The 22,010-nt window shown below is 41.4% G+C and overlaps 1 protein-coding gene across 5 annotated transcripts in view; it reads right to left on the bottom strand.

The window, feature by feature from the left end:
* The window catches only part of DDAH1 (dimethylarginine dimethylaminohydrolase 1), a 168,126-nt gene that overhangs the window by 105,177 nt on the left and 40,939 nt on the right, over nucleotides 1–22,010 (bottom strand). For 2 of the 5 annotated variants that reach the window (XM_065554154.1, XM_065554153.1), the window contains exon 1: nucleotides 3,895–4,344. The exons of 2 other annotated variants lie outside the window; for them this stretch is intronic. In XM_065554154.1, the coding sequence (XP_065410226.1) occupies nucleotides 3,895–4,215 (321 nt within the window). In that variant the 5' untranslated portion in view covers nucleotides 4,216–4,344. Of the gene's footprint in view, nucleotides 1–3,894; nucleotides 4,345–22,010 lie in introns of those variants that run through there. One more of the 5 variants, XM_065554158.1, reaches the window with a different exon arrangement.

A 22,010-nucleotide genomic window follows, 5' to 3' on the forward strand; every position in this document is an offset into this window, starting at 1 on the left:
AAGTCTGGTTTAGAAACAGCTGCATTTGAAAGTAACATACTGCACCCACATACTACTTTGATGTCATTACCTTTTTAAGCATATATCTGGTTACACTCCTCCAAATACATGCATGTGCATGTTCTTGAATGAGAGATTTGTGCAATCTCTCAGACAGTTGCACTGTTTGACAAGACATTAAAAAAATGAATTAAAAGGAAAACTAAATGCAAAGAATCTAGGTAAATGGCACACTATTCGTTGGTCCCGGGGCCTCTACACAGAGCACATCACCGGCCACCGCCAATACCGAGAGTGAGCCGGGGAGACCTCATGCACCCACAAGGGGGAAGAGACCTATAACCCCCTCCCCCCCCCCGCTGGACTTTATCCCCTGAGCCCTGAACCCACCGAACCTAACTGAATCCCACCACGTGAGGGTCACCCCATCCCCCATTACCCAGCCCACTTACTTCTACCCATGACTGTCTCTACTTTCTGTATGGGTGATAGACCCTCACCGCTTATCGGCTGTTTCCTGATCCCGCCCACCGGTTACCCACCCTCCCCCCCATTGGGGACATTGCAGTCTGTATATATTATGTGTGCTGCCCAACCCCAAAAATACTAACATCCCCCCTATACTCTGTATGTTACCCCCAATGACCAATAACTGATGCCTCAAATTTTCTGTATTGTTTATTTTTCAAATATTCTCTAATAAAATTTCCTGAGGGCCCAAAAGTATGCTAGCGGCTTCAAAGAAACAAGTAAAGACCCAGCCCTACCCAACAGCTCATCTGTGAATAGGTACTGTGAAAGAGTAGTGAGGGACAAAAAGGGAGGGGAATTGGAATGAGGAAGAGAAGTGTTACAATAAAGATGATGAACAGGAGTACTTGTGGCACCTTAGAGACTAACAAATGTATTAGAGCATAAGCTTTCGTGGACTACAGCCCACTTCTTCGGATGCATATAGAATGGAACATATATTGAGGAGATATATATATACACACATACAGAGAGCATAAACAGGTGGGAGTTGTCTTACCAACTCTGAGAGGCCAATTAATTGTTTATGCTCTCTGTATGTGTGTATATATATATTTCCTCAATATATGTTCCATTCTATATGCATCCGAAGAAGTGGGCTGTAGTCCACGAAAGCTTATGCTCTAATAAATTTGTTAGTCTCTAAGGTGCCACAAGTACTCCTGTTCTTCTTTTTGCGGATACAGACTAACACGGCTGCTACTCTGAATAAAGATGATGTGAATACACAGTAAGACATGTTCCCAACTTGGTGGGGGGGGGGGGGGAGGAGGTACATTTTATTCCCTAACCCCATCTCACTTATTAGAGGCAAGGTGACAGAAATTAGTTTACGATGCATTTGAATGCAGAGAGGGAACTGGTTTGATGAACAGGTTTGAAGTGTCAAACATAAAGACTGGAATTTCAGAGCAAAGGTTCCTGTAGCAGTAACTCAGTAACTGAGTCACTTGCCCCTATTTGTTAAATGCCAGAGTCTCCATTCCTGTGCCCAAGATTTTCCACTGGTTTCTACCATACAGAAATCATAGGTGCACCATGACTGCACAATTGGGTTTAAGGCATTCATGTTAAAATTATATGTATTGACACAAATAACTCATATGCACACAAAAGGCTGGGTAAAGGTGACCATAGGCATCTTTGTTCTGAATGTCCTGAAATGTGAGAGATTAAGATACACTTAACACTTTATAAAAAGCATTTTATTCTGAATATATCAGAACTATTACTAATTTGCACCAAAAACTGAAGACCCATTATGAATTATTGTACTGTGCAGGTTAATAAATACTGCAAATTAAAACTGAAAAGAGAAACAACGAGTCCAAGTTTACATTGTAGTAATTTATTGATAACTATTCATAACACACTAGTAAATATGATGCAAAAATAATAAACTCTTAACAACTTGCAACCATTTCCCTACATTCTATGAAATCTTTACTGAGGAATGGCAAGAGCAAGCAATAAAAATGTGCAGATTTATACAGCGTGCTGTTTAAAACACTTCTACTAAAATAAAGTACTAATTATTTGTAACAGAGAATTATTCTTCCATGACAGATCTTAGTTGTTATTGTATTATCTAACTCCCTGATTTCTCTTAGCTGCTAATCTGCTTCAGACTTTTCCCAAATCATCCTTTGCTGACTGCTTTTATTTCATTTTCTGGTTGGCTGATCTTCTCCCTGCTTGTCTGAACTGAATGCAAAGGTGCTTCCTGACATGAGCCACTTCTGCCCTGGGTATAGGGTACACCAGTAACCTGAAACTGGGAGGAGTGTTATTAGATATCCTCTTATATGAAAAGGGGGGAAATACTATTTAATTAATGCACTGTTGAAGGACTCCAAGTGAAGATGTGACTTAGAATGGTCATAAACACATATGAAGATGGAGGGTGGTATTACAGCTTAATGAAGAAGAAAACACTGAAGCCCACTTAAATTATTGAATCCCAAGCATCCAAGACACCTAGAATCCCTAGAGATCACACTATTTAAAAAAGTGTTGCACAGTAAGTTCAAATATTCTCTGACTGTGACAATGGCTTTTTAGTCAATTTATATTTAAGTGTATTTGAGAAACTAAACTGACTGCACATTTTAAAAGTGTGCTTAACGCTAGTGTACACATGCCCTGACCACCATCACAAGGGCTACACCCAGGAAAGATATTAAATTTCTGCACTCAAAACTGCAATACAGTGCTTATACAACCTGCTGAATTAATAAGATGAACACTTTAATATAATATATTGATATATTATCTGTTACAGGGACATATGTCACACTAAATTATGTAGGTGTGCATTTTTGTTTGTTCATATGTAAAAAAAACCACAAAACTGCACACACCATCTTTCAGTGTTTTAAAGGAGTAATACACATTCAATAGAAATATTAGTGAAACGGAATAAATTCAATGTTTCCATCCACTTTCTCTAACGTAAGAGTGAATTTAGATTTATACTACATCTACACATGTATTAGATTCACATTGAGTCTTGTGCAGTGTTGCACATATCTGGAGTTGTTAATTGTTTTTTTGTAACATTTTTGTATCACCTCCCTGGATTGTGTTTAAACTTACAAAAAACTGCTGTGATTTACTATAAAGGGCTTCAGGAGGTCTTAAAACACATCAGAGCGATCTATTTCGTGCAACAAAATGATAGACATCCTGACATGTTTGTTAAGCACAACTAGTTGCGAAAGAAACAGGACTAGATCCGTTTTTCAGACTAGTCAATTTGCAGTCAACATTACAGCACTGCCAAGACAAGAAGAACATACATCTGGATTCATTTTCTTTCTGATACAAATTGTAGGTGATTCACTGCACGACTGAGAACTAAGTCAGACGTGTTCTTCCCAAGCTTGGCTTTTGTGCTAAGAATGGGAAAGCTTCTTCATAAGCACTCAGGTTGGAGTTCATTGTGGGAAAGAGAGACTGCAAGTGCATTGAGCATCTTCTGACTCTCCTCTCCCATCATGCCACCAACCTGCCACGCCTTACAGCACCGCACTCTGTATACACTGCTGCCTTCCCGGAACAGATATTCCTTGCAAACATTTCCCACAGAGATCTTCGGTTTAATTCCGTGCATTTGCACCGGCTCTGTTCTGCATTAAGTTAAAATAAAACGTCACAGAGGAAGTCCGACCAGAAAATGACCCAGCCTGGGATTCTGGGGACCATGGGCTCTGCCCCCGCCCGGGAAGTTACAGAGATCTTAGAGGAGACCACGCGGAGAATGGGGGTTGAGGGGGGAGAAGCTCTCCCCAGGTGGGGCTCAAGGGCTGGAGCCCCGCCCGTGCTCAGCGAGCCTCCCTCCCCCACTCCCCCTGCAGCTGGTACCTCTTTTCTCCTGCTGGGGGCCCCCGGCCGGGTGATCAGGGCGGTTTCCTCGCACACCACGGCCACGTCCTCCACGAAGATACAGTCGGGCAGGCTCTCGTCGGCCGGCAGCTCCAGCACCTGCAGCCCCAGCTTGTTCTTGAGCACCCCAACGTAGAGCTGGTACTCCCGCTCGGCCCGGGCGAAATCCACCTCCTTGCTCTTCTCTATCCGCAGCGCGTGCTGGGGCAGCGACTCGGGCGGCGCCCGCACCACGACGTGGCTGCACCGCCCCAGGCTGGAGCCGCCGCCGCTGCCACTGCCGCTGCTCAGCCCGGCCATGCTGGGAGACGAGTAGCAGGCACCGCCGCGCGCTCACTGCACAGCAGCCGGGCCCCGCACCCACTTCCGTCCCCGCGGGGTAGAGCTCACGCGTCTCTGCCTGAATAGGCAGCCCACCATTGGTGCGGTTCCAAGGGAGTTCCCATTGGCTGGCTGCTTGGATCGAAGCACCTGATTGGTCGTTTTGGCAGAGCCCTTTACCTGGTTTTTGGGTTGCAAGGTTGGGTTGCGGGGGAGCTGTAGGACCTGTTCCTGGAGGGGTGGGGGGAGCTGGAGGAGAGCGCTCAGCTGCTGCACAGCTTGGAGCTAGCTGGCTGCAGACTGTGTGGCGAGAGGAAGATGGGGCAGGTGCCCAGGCTAGGGTGACCAGATGTCCTGATTCTATGGGGACAGTTCCAATATTTGGGGCTTATTCTTATATAAGTGCCTATTACCCCCCCCCCCCGCAATTCTGATTTTTCATATTTGTTATCTGGGCACCCTAGCCCAGGCCCTCATTCACTGAGACTTCGCTGTATCTGGATTCCTCTGAAAGCATATAGGCCACATTCTGAACCTGGGTGCCAGTTCCTAGAGGAGGGCTCCCGTGCAAGTGAGGGTGGCAGGGAGAGGAGGAAGAGGTTCTTTATGCCCTTCCTCCCCTCCCCATCGTGCACCCATGGAATGTAGGGATGCATAGCTCCCGAATCGTCAGCCCACAGGCGCAGCAAACTGCTCCCATGGCTACGAGGCAGGAGTGACCTTCAATCCAGCGTTTGTGTTTGGGAAACTTATTTGGCTGATTTGATTGTACCCTCGCAGCTGGTGTTCACGCGCTCAAGAGATGGGTTCGTTATCTTATGTGCATGTATACTGCCTGGCTTTTCTATGCGCAAGATTTGTACCAATGAGAAGCGTTGTAAGCAGGGAAGTGTAAAGAATAAAAGCCCCAGGAAAAGTTCCTGGAGGTAGAGGGGCTTTTCGGCTACCACAGACCTGGTGTTCTGTTTCCTTTCCTGCGTTGTCACCACAGCTGGTGACCCCGACGTGATGACCCCATACTCACCGGCTGGATATGCCGAGCGCGCCCGCGGCTGTTTGCTGCCCCTTATTCGTGAGTATGGGGGTCGAACTTTCCAGTGCCCAGAAGGAGCACACAAGAGAGTTCAAGATTACACGGCAGCGATCATGCATCGTTGTCCCGGTCGCTCATATTGAGGACCCCCTAAGGGAAATAGACCGCCAGTGCCCCTGGTATCCGGACTGCAGGTCGGTATGGCTTCTTGACTGGAAAACAGGTTGGAAACTTTGAGGGCATAGAGGAAGGAAAGGAGTAAGCAATTATAGGCATGGGGATTTCAAATCCCCAGGATGATAACTGGAACGGTAAAATGTGTATGAGACAGAGTTTTTGTACCAAGGTGCAAAGCTCTCCTTTATTCTGCAGAATAAAGCAACTCCTCCTTATCCCTATCTGGCTGTCATTGGCTCTCAGCCAGGTGGACCCGATATTTCGGTAACAGTTTCTGGTGACTCCGCCGGGACTCTCCTGGCTCGGACATTGGACTCCGGACGGCTGCGGCGAACTGGGAACGGCGCCAACGGGGTGTTTCGCCCCTTTTCTCTGCTTCACCGCAGCCCCTGGGATTCGTGCTCCGATAAGGTGAGTCCTAATAGGATAAGGAGACACTCTCTGGTAAAACCCTCTAAGGATAGCTCTTTGAATTATATGTTAAGTAAATGGCCTTTACCCGGTGTTTAAAAAGAAATAGTTACACCTTGTGTAGAAATTGATGTGGCTAGTGTTGTGGAAATTGAATTGTGGAAAACACGTGCAGTATATATTGTAGTAGAGGTATAAGAAATGCAAACCTACCAATATAGGTTGTGTTGTCTTGTTCAGATCACTGTAAAGAAGTAAAAGGCAATCAAAAGTCCGGGAAAGTTAATTGTGTCCCTTTTTAAGTAAGAATCTTTAAGCCGTGGATAGCTTTGGATCTGGAAGCAAGCCAGAAAGCATCTGTATTAATGCAATTTTCTAACTAATAAGGTAGTAGCCACTGAAACCTGGGCTGCATATGAAACAAATACAAGGAAATATGTGGTGATTTCTCTGTTTTGCCTAAAATCAACAAGAGTATGTGTATGTAAAGGAAATATTTTAAGTAATGACTGACTGCCCAGAAGGGGTAGACCTCTGTTCTTTTGTCTTTCAGATCATCAGAGAAAACGGATGCCAGCTGAATAGCATTCGATGTACCATGCATTTACTGGTACAATAGGAATTATTTTTGTGTTCTTTGTCCTGTCTTGTGATGTTTGTCTTGTGGCCAGAATTGTTGGATTTAATATTTTCATAGGACAGTCTAGCTCAAATTTAAATAGAAGGGTTAAATCAAAAAGCAGATACTTGTTTTATTCATCTTGGAATACAAAGTGTTTGGATAAATCAGGAAAATGTGATATACTAAAGTCTAATATATTTGCTTAAGTAAGAAAAAGAAACTTCATTGGCCAGATTTTTAATTGCAAAATTGTTGTTAAAATTTGCATACCAACAGTCTTTGGAAACAAGGACATGGAAGGTTAACCCACTCCCCATATTGCCCATGGGATCCTTCTGGCTACTTCAGATTTCTAGCCAGAGGGCTGGGGAGGGAGGAAAGCGATTAGACACCTGAGGTTGTACCGAGTGGACCCCTCAAAAGTGGGTGTGCTTGTCCCGGTTTGTTGCTCCAAAGCTCTGTAATAAAGTTATTTTACTGGAAGAGTGTACATGGCATACATTGAATAATAAGACTAATGTACTGTATAATGGCAATGTGTATGCGTTCATTGTTGGAAAAAAGTGTATAAGTGAAGAGTGAAAGTTTCCTTTGTAGGTTAAAAGAAGCCGAGAAAGGGAGAAGAGGAAAAAGCACGGAATGAGTTAACTGAGGAAAAAATAGCTAGCAAGCTCAGTCCAAAGATAAGACCTGGCTGACAGCCATGAAAAGGGGGGGCCTGAATGTGCCCAAACAACTGAGATTTGTAAAACAATGCCAGGCACTAATGAAATGTGTTAGGTTTTTTTCTCACAGATAAAAGAAGTGCTACCCAAAGACCCTAGCAGCCCTGCCGTTTATTGAAACAAGGAAACGGAGTCTATGTAAAGTCCATCAACGAAAGACTGCTTTGGCTCCACACTGGAAAGGCCCTTTCCAAGTCCTGTTAACCACCAACACTGCTGTGAAGTGCCAAGGACTGCCCACCTGGACCCATGCTTCTCACTGCAAAAAGACCCCTCCACCTGGAGAGGATTCTCCAGCTGCTAATCAGCCTATTTCGTCTTCTAGCTCTGCTGTGCCTCCTGGACAGCAGGGAAAGAGAACAAGGTGAAGTGCTAGTAACCTCTCCCTTGTCCACTGACAGACCTACTGTTGCTTTGAATTTTTCTAGAAGAAGCAAAACCATTACAGGGTGATGTGCTAGTAACCTCTCCCCTGTATGATGCTAAACCACACTGTTTCAAGAGAAGAGAAGAAGGAACACTTGCTTCATTGAAACCACAAAGTCCAGGAATTCCTGACTACAAAAGACATTAAGAACTGACCCTGGTGAAGAAACAAAGAATTATACCCTGGCAGAAAGAAACTTGTGGGACCCATGCTTGGGAACGTGGTATTGATTAGATTTTAAGGTTTATTTTACAGGCTGCGCCCTGTGTTTTGGATAAGTCCTTCAGCATGTATTGCCCTCCCTAATTGGATTTTAAATGATAAGTACCAAAGGCACCTTGTTGCCATTGCCCCTGCCATCTCCTCTATTACACTATTACCCCGTAACACATCCAAATACAGACAATGACCCAGAAGTTGCTGACAGAGATGGTATTGAATATCACTGAGGCTGGGAAGGCATTGCAGTGGGATCTAGCATGTTCAGAAATTCAGGATTTCCTGAATGTCTAGCTAATGGCCATTCGGAATGATCTAGAGCATCAGGCTTGGCCCACTGCCCTTACAGACACATCAGGAGTACCATCTGATCTGTGGCATGAAGACATACTTGGAGACTTTCTGGGTGGAAGTGCAGACGTTCTCAGTGCTCCTTCCAAGCATGTGGACCGGTTGAGGGGGTGTGGGCTCCCACATACCGAATCCTGCCGGGTCCATAGGGAGGATGCATGTGGGATTGGGTAATTCACCAAGACATCTGGGAAATTAGACTACCTGGTATGCCCAATTGATTTTAGTAAGTGCTCCGGAGATTACATCTGACATTTGGATGGGGTTAGGGAGTCAATGGACATTTTGGCCGTTAGAACCCCCACAGCTTCAGTGTATATGTAAACTGAAGCCAGGAGAAGTTGTCACTGTTTATGACTACGTTTGCTGGAAGGGTAGGGGACAAGGAACTACCCTGACAGGACACTTACTCTTTTAAGCTAATGATAGCTGTGTGTATGTTAAAGCCATCACATTGCAAGACATACATTTTAATCTCACTACCACTGCAGGCAACCATATCATTTACTGGCCTGCAGATAGAGTTTTTCAAGTAGCCCTTAGGTTCCAGATACCCTTTAATTGGACTAGTTTAGTATCTGATTTCAGAATTTGTTTTCACTGTTACCAGAGATTCCGAAAATCTCTGAAGTACAAGGGCAAATTCACATGCTTTATAATATATATTAAGTTGAAAAGTATGCTTTTCAGACAGCTTATAGAGTATCCATTTTATGTACTAAGTAGGATGTATTGTGCTTTATGATTAAGATTGTACAACAGACCCATTATATTATTGTTATGGGAATGTTATTGCTTGTGTTGCTATTAGTCATCTTAGGATTATGTTATCATTGTTGTAAAAGACGTAATAATAGTAATACCTTTCATGTTTATGCTAATCATGCATTGTCATTACATCCAATCAGAACCCCTAAGATTGAAGCATCTGATGTAGAATTTGAAGTCCAGGGCTTAATGCAAATAGAGATTTAAGAATGTTTGTTGTACTAGAAGTAAAAAAGGGGGGGGGTCGTGGAAGCAGAGAAAGAACTGGCAGAAAAGAACTGCTATGCATGACAGTTTGTTAGCAAGAGTCAGGCTAACTGTAACCCTGATAACGCGAGATTTGTAGAAGCGAGGATTGTGTGAGGCGGGTGAGAAAGTACTGTGTGAGAAGTTATTGTGACCTTGTGTAGATAAGGTCTAGAAAATATTGTATGTTGGCAAGAGTCAAAACAAGTAAGGAATTAAGATATCAAGATGGCCTATGTATAACAAAATGCAGCTGTCCCTCATTATTTCTGTAATGAAAAGTATAAATGCAAGGTCTGTTAAGTACCTGCCTTGTTCCTGTTTGCAAACCACTCAATTTGCAATAATAGAGTATTGATTAGGTATAGCTTTATACCCCCTTTGTAGCAAATTATGCCAATAATACTTGTGCCAAAGTAGTTAATTGTTTTATTTACAAACCCCGTAGAAGTGTTTGGCAATTGGTCAAGCCTTATGGGATTGACGTTTTGCTTTGCTGTTTTGCTTAGTGTATACCCAATCTAGTGGCATTGTGTATGTTACCCTGCGAGAGTGTTTTGTTTAAACACTGCATCTATAAAATAAAACAGGGGGGGATGTAGGGATGCATAGCTCCCGAATCGTCAGCCCACAGGCGCAGCAAACTGCTCCCATGGCTACGAGGCAGGAGTGACCTTCAATCCAGCGTTTGTGTTTGGGAAACTTATTTGGCTGATTTGATTGTACCCTCGCAGCTGGTGTTCACGCGCTCAAGAGATGGGTTCGTTATCTTATGTGCATGTATACTGCCTGGCTTTTCTATGCGCAAGATTTGTACCAATGAGAAGCGTTGTAAGCAGGGAAGTGTAAAGAATAAAAGCCCCAGGAAAAGTTCCTGGAGGTAGAGGGGCTTTTCGGCTACCACAGACCTGGTGTTCTGTTTCCTTTCCTGCGTTGTCACCACAATGGAAGGACCAGGTGTATGTATTGCACCCTCAATGTGCAGGGATGGGAGACGGCTCTTCAGCTCTAAACCTCTTTTTGGTAGTGAGGTGTCCAGTCAACAGAATTTGGTTCCAGATGCAAATCCAAACTTTCCCCAGAGCTGAGGAGGGAGGATATTTAGGGCCATCTTGAAGTCTGAGTTGCTAATAACTTTCCAAGAGCAGTTTCTTAGGCCAGGTCTACACTATAAACTTGCATCCATATAACTAGGTTGCTCAGGGGTGTGAAAAATCCACACCATCGAGCGACAGTTATACCGACCTAACCCTGATAGAGACAGCACTGTGTCAACAGGAGGGCTTCTCCTCTCAACATAGCTACTGCCTCTTGTAGAGGTGGATTAACTATGGTGACAGGAGAAGTTCTCCTGTTGGCATAGCAGCATCTGCACTAAAGCACTGCAGTGGCACAGCTGCAGTTTTTAAAGTATAGTCCTGCCCACCCCAGCACTGTATTTTGTTAAAGGAAGTTATGTTTGAAAACAAAATGAGAACACGTGAAGTGTGGTACCTTCAACTTGTGTAATACATTCGTTCAAAAATAGTTGTACAAAGGTGACAAAAGCATCTCTCTCTCTCTCTCTCTCTGTCTCATTTAGTTCTTGATATTTTTTCCTTTCTCAAAACTTCCATGAAATGGCCTGTCCTGTTTCACATAAAAACATGAAAAAAAATCAAAGTTTTGCATGTACTCATGGAAAATTTACTTTCAATTGAAAGAAGTTTCACACTTTTCAGAAATGTGATACTCTTGCCCTTATTTGGTCCTGTTTCAGAGAAATATCTCGTAAACATTCAGTTTTGAGTTAGGTTTTGTTGTGTGTTGTTTTTTTAATGCAAAATAAGGCTATTTTTGACATTTTTAAAATCAAAGCAAAACTTGAGGTTTTCACATTGGTTTAGCATTTTAATACGCTGGTAATAGAAACAATGGTATATTCATTTGAAAATCATATACTATACATGCATAATGTCACTGTCTACCAATTATTTACCAGAATGGGGCCAGACTCTGTACCATGAAACCAATGGGAGTTTTGCCATTGATTTCAATAGGAGCAGGGACTTAATAAGGCTTAAAGGCCAATGGGGCAATGGAGCTAATTCCAGGATCAGGTGCCAAGTAACTTTTGTACATTGAGATAAACAGCAAACGTGAAATCCTGGCTCCATGGAAATCTGTGCAAAACTTTGAATTACATCAGTTTTATTTCCAATAAATTCGGGAGTATTTACTTGGATAGCTGATCATTTCCATAACTGAATTCCTATATTTTAATTTACAATTATTCAAATAACCACAAGGGCACTTAGATAGCCAAATCATTCATATAACTGTACCTGCATGTCTTTGGCTTCATGTTAATTAACATCTAATTTGGGTATTGTAGAAAGGCGGCTGACCTCTCTCTGTCAAGATGCACAGCTGACAGTTTCCCCACACTGGGCCAAAGTCTCACTCTGGTGGTGGGGTAGTTTGGTTGGACGATTGAGTTCCTCCAGGGCAGCATGAGCCCCAAGTAGAAGTTCAAAGGAAATTAAAAACAAACCATCAAATCTCCAAGTCTTTTTACTGGATCACTGTCCTCCCTTGAGGACCTGTCTGCCTTCTCCCCCTTCTGCACTACAGCATCTTTTCTCTTCATTGCAGGGATTTCCACTTCCATGAGGTAGCAGCAAGTGGGAGTCCAGTCTCACCCTCTAGTCCAGCCTCCAGCCCAGGGACCTAAACTATGAAGTAACTGTCCACTCAAAGAAAGACCCACCTTACTTCACTTTTCCCTCAGCCATTTTTTTGCTTTGGAATCTCTCCTCCTAGGCCTTATCCAGCATCTTCAGTGAAGTACTTCCCAGGTTCCTTCCCTGGTCATTGAAATGACCACATGTGTGTAGTTATTTGAAGAGCTATATAAATATGGGTATTAAATGTATTTTCAGTATACAAACAGGCATATAACCTCTGTTATTTAGGAGAATGACAAACTATTGAGGATCTTGAAGAGAGAATTGGAACACATACATAAAATTTGATGATTCTACATTTATCAAAGCATCATTTTTTATTTTTATTATAAATCATGGTTTTCGCTAATGACACACACTTATTTTTTTTTTATTTTTTTTTTTTGGTTAGCATGATTTTAGCCAGAAGAAGAAATGGTAAGATTAGTCAATAATTAGAATAAATATAGGTTCCATAATAAGAAATAGCATGTGTTGAAAATAGTGGTCTCACAATCACTGAATAGAGTAGTTCTAATCATTTTAGATTTTCAAAATTCAAAATATGTAATTTAATTGTAAACTGTTACCTTTTTTTTTAATCTCTTACCAAAAATTGCAGGAATATGGGATATTAGGTGATGCTGCCATCACATGCACTTATTATATGATAGAATAATGTGGTTCTCCTGTAGTAATTATCACTGACATGGGATAATCTCAGATGGACAATAGAATCTATAGGTCTATATATCATAAACTTATGATAGTGCTGTATGGAAGGATTAAATATATAGAATTTGTTTCTAACAGCTTTTGTATGCCATTCTGTTTCTGAGCAGGAGGGAGGCTGTTTATCGACAGAGGTCCTTATGCAAAGAATACAATGCACTTTGAACCAGTAGCATTGTGGATAAACACAGGCAAATGGAATTTATCCACTTCTCATTTGGGGAATGTGGAGTTTAGTTTAGGTTAGTTTACCCACTTCTTTTTTTACCACTACAACACTGCTTTGAACATATAAAATATTATATACGGACACAAAGTTATAGAAACAAAGTATTGAATATGCTATAAACCAAAATGCTACATGTAGCTATTTAAAGGTACCGCTGCAATTTAAATGTAAATCAAAACTAGCTTTTTGAGGTTAATATTTTTGTAACCGTGACATGTCATTAACAGTGTCTATGAACAGATGCACTAGGAGCAAAATTGTGCATATTGATGGTAAGGATAGCAAAAATTATTCAGTTTACATATAAATTAACAGTACACACAACAATTACACAGTCTGATTCGTGTAATGTTAAAATTCATCATAATAGCATATGCAGTAATCCAAAAAGCTACAGGATCAGCTATAATCACCTTAATTCTTTCAAGATTCATGGAGTATATTTATTTCATCACTTTATGGATGACATTATTACAGATACTTTGTGTTTTCCTAATATAGTCAGTTCAGACAGGTGCTAGTGGAAGTCAGTAGAGATGCCATCTGCTAGACAGAAAAGAAAGAGGGGTCACAAGGAAAGTATCCTAAATGAATTCAGCAACAAATAAAAACAAAAAACACCACCATTCTAACAGGGACCAGATTAGAAGGTACTATGCACAACACTTAAACAACGTGAAAATTGGTAGCTAGAAAGAGAAAATAGGGGAAACAGACTGTATGTTCACATAGAAAAGTATGAATATTCAATGACACTACAGTGACTTATTTGACAGTGCCAATGAGAAAGTCTTAAGAGGGACAGAGGAAAGTTGAATTACAGGAATGTACTTGTGAAAGCACGTGTGAATACGTCAGGTCACTTTCAAAAGAAAGCAGCAGATTTGAAAGAAGATATTATTTTAAAGGTTTGTCAGAACAGAAAAAATCAACAAGAAAAAGTAAAATTCCATCAGTTTGACAAAATCACAGATTCATAGATTCTAGGACTGGAAGTGATCTCGAGAGGTCATCGAGTCCAGTCCCCTGCCCGCATGGCAGGACCAAATACAGTCTAGACCATCCCTGATAGACATTTATCTAACCTACTCTTAAATATCTCCAGAGATGGAGATTCCACAACCTCCCTAGGCAATTTATTCCAGAGTTTAACTACCCTGACAGTTAGGAACTTTTTCCTAATGTCCAACCTAAACCTCCCTTGCTGCAGTTTAAGCCCATTGCTTCTTGTTCTATCCTTAGAGGCTAAGGTGAACAAGTTTTCTCCCTCCTCCTTATGACACCCTTTTAGATACCTGAAAACTGCTATCATGTCCCCTCTCAGTCTTCTCTTTTCCAAACTAAACAAACCCAGTTCTTTCAGCCTTCCTTCATAGGTCATGTTCTCAAGACCTTTAATCATTCTTGTTGCTCTTCTCTGGACTCTCTCCAATTTCTCCACATCTTTCTTGAAATGCGGTGCCCAGAACTGGACACAATACTCCAGCTGAGGCCTAACCAGAGCAGAGTAGAGCGGAAGAATGACTTCTCAGGTCTTGCTCACAACACACCTGTTAATACATTCCAGAATCACGTTTGCTTTTTTTGCAACATCATCACACTGTTGACTCATATTTAGCTTGTGGTCCACTATAACCCCTAGATCCCTTTCTGTTGTACTCCTTCCTAGACAGTCTCTTCCCATTCTGTATGTGTGAAACTGATTTTTCCTTCCTAAGTGGAGCACTTTGCATTTGTCTTTGTTAAACTTCATCCTGTTTACCTCAGACCATTTCTCCAATTTGTCCAGATCATTTTGAATTATGACCCCGTCCTCCAAAGCAGTTGCAATCCCTCCCAGTTTGGTATCATCCGCAAACTTAATAAGCGTACTTTCAATGCCAATATCTAAGTCGTTAATGAAGATATTGAACAGAGCCGGTCCCAAAACAGACCCCCGCGGAACCCCACTTGTTATGCCTTTCCAGCATGATTGGGAACCATTAATAACAACTCTCTGAGTACGGTTATCCAGCCAGTTATGCACCCACTTTATAGTAGCCCCATCTAAATTGTATTTGCCTAGTTTATCGATAAGAATATCATGCGAGACCGTGTCAAATGCCTTACTAAAGTCTAGGTATACCACATCCACAGCTTCTTCCTTATCCACAAGACTCGTTATCCTATCAAAGAAAGCTATCAGATTGGTTTGACACGATTTGTTCTTTACAAATCCATGCTGGCTATTCCCTATCACCTTACCACCTTCCAAGTATTTGCAGATGATTTCCTTATTTACTTGCTCCATTATCTTCCCTGGCACAGATGTTTAACTAACTGGTCTGTAGTTTCCTGGGTTGTTTTTATTTCCCTTTTTATAGATGGGCACTATATTTGCCCTTTTCCAGTCTTCTGGAATCTCTACCGTCTCCCATGATTTTCCAAAGACAATAGCTAGAGGCTCAGATACCTCCTCTATTAGCTCCTTGAGTATTCTAGGATGCATTTCATCAGGCCCTGGTGACTTGCAGGCACCTAACTTTTCTAAGTGATTTTTAACTTGTTCTTTTTTTATTTTATCTGCTAAACCTACCCCCTTCCCATTAGCATTCACTATGTTAGGCATTCCTTCAGACTTCTCGGTGAAGACCGAAACAAAGAAGTCATTAAGCATCTCTGCCATTTCCAAGTTTCCTGTTACTGTTTCTCCCTCTTCACTGAGCAGTGGGCCTACCCTGTCTTTGTTCTTCCTCTTGCTTCTAATGTATTGATAAAAAGTCTTCTTGTTTCCCTTTACGTCACTTGGCATATTAGCCAGATTTTCTAGCCATGGCATTACATTCAGAAAATAACTGATAATTTTGGCAGAAGATGGTTACATACTAGAGATTCTGAAACTTATTTCTGGGATGAGTCGTATAGCATAAATAAAGCATGTTTTATCACAAATATTTCTTTGGCATGTTACGTCATCTCTGTGAGTCAATGAGGACTCAGAATTTATGCCAAAAATCAGGCAACGCCCATGTACTGCACTAAGTAATTGAAGACCACAGTTGTTCACTGCTATTGAACAATTTGCGTGACAGTAACAAACTGTGGAATTTGGATCAATGCCTAGTATAAAAGCATATCAAGCAGCCTGGGCAATCTTTTGAAGCCTTCTACGATGCCAAGTCTGAACATACTTTCCAGCACTTGCAGATGCTAGCTGTTCTTAACACCACTCTCTCTCTCTAAAGTTTCTATATAGTGTGTGTCACTGTGTTAACTAAGGTTTGCACAAAATTAAGGAGCATGGAAGACCAGAACAAAAAGGCATGTTAGGCATTCAACCAGCAACTCTCTGCCATGTGGATAAGTCCACTGTACCAGAAACATAGTTAGAAGACATTGGGTAAAATTTTCAAGTTTCTTATATATTTCTTTTACCTCTGTAGGAAAATACTGCAACTACTTTGCAACAGAGTGCTAATAATCATAGAACCTCTAATAATCAGACTGCTGCCCAAACATGAGAAGTATGATCCTATACTGCTTACTTGGGCAAAACTTCCATTAGTATCAATTGGAGTTTGGTCTGAGCAAGGGTACATGATTCAGTTCTAACTGACACTCCTGTTAGGGAGATAAGTATTATTTATCCACATTTACAGATAGGGATACTGAGGCAAAGCTGTTAAATGAGGGCTTGTCTATGCCGGAAAAATTAGTCTGGAATAGCTCTTTTGCATTAAACTATTCCCAGTCAAATTCCTGAGTGGATTCTCTTATTCTGGAATAAGAATTCTTTATTCTGAATTATCTTAATCCACTTTGGATGTGGAGTTAATCAGGAATAGCTATTCCACTTTATACTCAGACCCTACCTTAAGCCAAATTTGCTTCACAATATAGACAAGCACTGATTTTCCAAGGTCACATAACAAGCCAGTGTCAGAGCTGGGATTAGCATACAGAATTTCCTGACTTCCAATCCAGCCCACTTTTACACAAAATAGCTCAATTATTTAGGCAAATTATATTCTTACTCAAAATCATGTTATCAGGGTATCAACTCAATAATCTGGGTAAAGTCAGGGGAATTAAAAAACATTAACTGATTGCATTCGGGCTACATATGCACAAACACTAAGACACCTTACTAAGCTTGTGCCAGTCTTTATATATTCAAAGTGCTGTACAAATATAACTATTTAATACTCAAGATTATCCCTTTTTTATTATAATGGTAGAAAAAGAAGCTAATGCAAGCTGAAAATAGCTGTGAACTATTCAGTGTATGTAGCAGAGACCTCTTTGGAGGGAACAGTGATCGCTTCCAGATGTTAAACCATGTACCTGTCAGCATCTGGCAGAACCTTCTGGAGGTGCAATGTTTCCCTGATTTCTCCCCTACCTGAGCCTAGGGGAACTGGAGTTGAGTTATCTGAACAAAAGGTTACAGATCCATACCCTGGCTGCAGAATTTGTTCTATACGTAGCTGGTTCAGCAGAAACACAGTATTTGTTTAATCTACTGTGGTATAATGAACTAGGCACTTTGTCAGCTGGCATTTAACATAAGACAAGTAGCAATTTCCATGAACTGACAGCTAAGCAGTTGGGGGAAAAAAGCTGTCAAAGATTATCCTTTAGAAATCAGCTTTGACAGCAGTCTTGCCAATATGTGTGGCACCAAGAAGCACAGACAAAACTCAGAGGAGTTGTGCATGCTTCACATCTATGGTCGTCCCACTTCTTTTGTTACAATGAGATGCACTAGTACAGCTAGGATGAACTTTGGATTTACTCAGTTGGGCAAACAGACCTTTTGGACATTAACCGTATAACTCCCGTAGAATTCTTTTCTGTAGATTCATTGATAGTATCTCATCTTCTTCTAAAATTCCCTTTCAGTAAGTGAAATCTGTCGTTTAGGAGTGTGGAAGATCAAAGTTGTGGTGCACCACAAATTCACATTACCATGCATGAAAGGGTCTCCAGGTGAAAATGAAAGCATTAGAATTTTTCTTACAGAAAAGAGTGGAAAAGATGATATTTGGTTCAATAATGGATGCATTTCCTAGACAAATGCAACAAATGCTAGATAGACAGTGAGGAAATAAAACGAAGACATGCACTCTCTATTTTGTCATTGTCATTCCTGTAGAAAAATGAGGCAATAATAAATTTTCCTGGCATCTGGCACCTTTTACAGGCTAAGTTTAGGTATGTGGTCTTCTCTGCACGGGAATGAGATAGCTTTGTAGTAATGCATGTTATTGTATTAGCTTGGCAAGAAAAGGTCAATATGCATTTTGTAGAAGACAATTCATTTGTGTCTGACAGGTTATTCATGCTCAGCCCACACAATTGTATTCTAAGTTTAGGTAGGAGATGCTGATCTATTAGTGATGGCACAGACCTGCAGTAAGTTTACCAAGGGGTGTTTGCACATTCTGATAAACCCCACCATCCATCATAAGGCACAAGAAATTTGCAAGACATATGGGATGAAATCTGCAATCTAAGGCTTCACTGTTCCAGTGGTAATCATGTGGGTGATGCACACCTGCACAGCACTCACAGCAGGATCAGAACCAAGTGTTGGATTTAAGCCATGGTTACACAGTGTGGTGTCTATAAAAGACCCAATCATTTAAGTGGCACAACTGAAGTTTGTATTGGAGCTCCTGTGATAGCAACTACATTAATAGTAAAAATATAAATATATATACAGTATTTACTATTAAAAGCTTGAAAAGACTGATAGATTTGTAAAGGACAGTCCAATCTGGTGTTGCCTGGATGATTATGAAGGGGGATGATTGGGAAGAAAGTAAGTAGGAAAAGGCAGTTTCAGACTTACAAAATACAACGGCACTCAAACTTAGAGATGTAAGGCTGCAGTTTAGTAGCTACCCAAAATGGCATTGTCAGACACCTGTAGAAAATGCATTGCCTTCAGGGTTGAGTGTTTGAGGAAATTTGTAATGGTCAAAGCAGATTTTACAGATTGCTCATTTTATCATTCTCAAATTGTTAAGAGCATCTAAAATTAATATGGAAAAATGCAAGTGGATATTGTTAATAGTTCAGGATACTCTCTGGTGCAGTCAGAAATCTGGTGGCAATGATGTTAGCCTTCTTGGAGTGCAGCAATTAAAGCAGAAAGGATTATGGCATATTCACTCATGCTACACAGTCAGCATTTAGTGAACCTCAGATAGCTAAGTAAGATAGCGAGACAGGGTACAGGGACACTAGCTAGTGCCCAGTGAACAGGGAGCAGACGCTATCCCACCTTCCCCCAGGGGAAGATCTGTAAGAAGGTCTGCCTGGGAGACAGAAGGGGTAAAAATCCTTTGCAAAGTTAGGGGCCCACAGCCAGGTCACATGGCAGAGCTGAGTTGTAGCCATGCCAGGGATTTTTCTGATTAATTTTTTGTGTTTATAACAAGAAGTTATGTTAATTTTATTCTTGAAGAAAGAAGCCATGGTGCATGAGTGTAAAATGTTCAGAAGTGCCTAAGTCCCATTGAAAAAGTCAATGGGACTTAGGTGCTTTAAAAAATGTTACCGCAAGACTACATTTGGCTTTTCTGCTGAGTCATCCCACCAGCTGACAGCCCTTTGCTGGTGCCCTATGGCGATTAGGTGGGCCAGGCCCAGGAGGTGACTGGACAGATGGGGACAGCTGTTGTCCACAGTATCATCTCCTGAGAAACGCATGGAGAGTCAGCATTATGAGACAATTATGTTTGGACTGTTGCTACAGAATCTGATGCTTTCTTTAGCTTGGACCTCCCATTACTTTTGGGAGCTATTAGTAGGTGAACCAGACTTTCTCATCACTTAATCATCTTTTGTCTTGAGTTTTAAATGTTTGGTGTATTCTTGATGCTGATGGGCCCACATGATTTAAATGTTGCCTAATATATAGTATCTTCCTCCTTTATGGTAAGTATATTGTCAACAAACAGTTTTCAGATGTGACTGTGAAACAGGATATTTAAATGAAAATGGCTAGGTGGAATTAGTTACATATCCCTGGGAAAGACATCACAAAGTTATTACTTATATATAAGTCAGCAATTTTGTGGATTTCTTTTTGTTCCCACACAGGCCAAGAGAAGGTTATTTTGCAAGCTAGGACTGGAGCCAGACAGACAGATTAATACATCACAAATTAAACTAAAAAAGTGAACATTTCCAAGGTTCTTTATTACTAAATTTAATAATATACTCTGTGGACAGTGATGGTTAAGAGATTGTATAAGCAGAAAGAATATGGAAGGTTAGCTTCAATATCAACCCTCTGGGTTTAATGCAATTATATTTGCTATTATCTAGCACAGAAAAGGATGGGAAAGGTTCTTCTTTCTTCAACACAAGATGTTCTTTAGACTGCTCAGATTTGAAAAAAAATGCAGATAATTCCATTGGAAGCATGATCAAAATGTAATTAATATGGGCAGCAATATCACAGGAAATCTTGAAAGGATATCAGCCGTCGAAATTTATTTTTTTAGGACTTCCATATTGAGACTGCCTTGCAAGTCACCCCCAAGTGTTTGATAATTTTAAACCTCCAGCTGAAAAGGAGCAAGGAAAGGGAGTGGTTCAGGCACAGTTCATTAAGGGATAGAATATCTGATTTCTGCCAGTTTACCTTATAACAAAAGAAATAGAACATGTCAGAACAAAGGGTTCTCAATTCACCAAATAAACCAACAGATCAACAGGACATGAGGATAACAGAGAATATATTGCACCACGTTTCATACCATTAAGTTTTTAACAGCAATAGCTAGTGGTTCTATAGCAAAAAACAAAATAAAACAAAAAACAGAGGCTGATAGAGAGCAGTCTTGCTATGCATGTACCTCTACCTCGATATAACGCTGTCCTCAGGAGCCAAAAAATCTTCCCGCGTTATAGGTGAAACCGCCTTATGTTGAACTTGCTTTGATCCACTGGAGTGCGCAGCCCGGCCCCCCGAAGCACTGCTTTACCGTGTTATATCCGAATTCGTGTTATATCGGGTCGCATTATATCGGGGTAGAGGTGTATGTCCATTATGAGGAGATTAACTCCATTAAGGGCAAATCTTGCTCCCACATTGATGGGTGCAGAAGGCACTATGTACAGTGAGAGGTGAAGTTTTGCCTTCTCTGGCAGGGCAGGCTTAGGAGACAGTACAGAGGGGTGTACACCCCACATGGTTCCAGGAATGCTCTATGTGCATTATCATAGTGGGGCACTTGGGGGGAGGGAGGAGGAGGAAGAAGGATGGTCATTGCCCCCATGCAGTAGGGGTACAGGAAGCACAGAGGTTACTACAGGGCAGCTTCTGTGGCTATGCTGTCACTCCATGGCAGAGTGGACGAGAATTCCTCCCCTTGCCCCTGTGGATTTCTCCAGCACAAAGCCCAACTACTTACTCTGTACAGATGACTTGCCACTCAGTGTACTCCAATCACAGGGCTGGTATATAGCAATAAGGGGACAGATTTTGTACGCAAGTGAAGCCATTTTAAGCTTGAATATTAAATGTATTTTTGACATCAAAAGCCTTAACGTTTTGATCCTGAAATAGCAAGGAGGTTTCTAGAATTATTGCCCAAAAGAAATTTGCTTTGCACATAGATAGAGAAAATCCAGTCCCTTCACTTAACATTGTGCTGAATTTATGTCTGAGTACTGTGGTGTCTTTATGAGTAGCAAAAATTCTATCAAAGGCTCAGTACCACCCACTTGGTACTATGTAGTGCAGGGGTTCTCAGACTTTTGTGCTGGTGACCCCTTTCACACAGCAAGCCTCTGAGTGCGACCCCCCTTATACATTAAAAACACTTTTTTATAAATTTAACACCATTATAAATGCTGGAGGCAAAGCTGGGTTTGGGGTGGAGGCTGACAGCTTGTGACCCCCCCATGTAATAACCTTGCGATCCCCTGAGGAGTCCTGACCCCCGGTTTGAGAACCCCTGATGTAGTGGGCCTATCTTCGTTCATCCTAAGGGAGCTATGCTACTTTATACCAGTGAAGGATCTAGCCCACCTGTTCTTTACTGATCTCTTACAATTGACAAATGTCAAAGGAAAACTAAACATTGAAGATCTCTGATGTTCTGAAAACTACTGACTATATACATAGTTTAA

This window comes from Chrysemys picta, chromosome 8 (assembly GCF_011386835.1).
Source record: "Chrysemys picta bellii isolate R12L10 chromosome 8, ASM1138683v2, whole genome shotgun sequence".
Classification (NCBI taxonomy): Eukaryota; Metazoa; Chordata; order Testudines; family Emydidae; genus Chrysemys; species Chrysemys picta.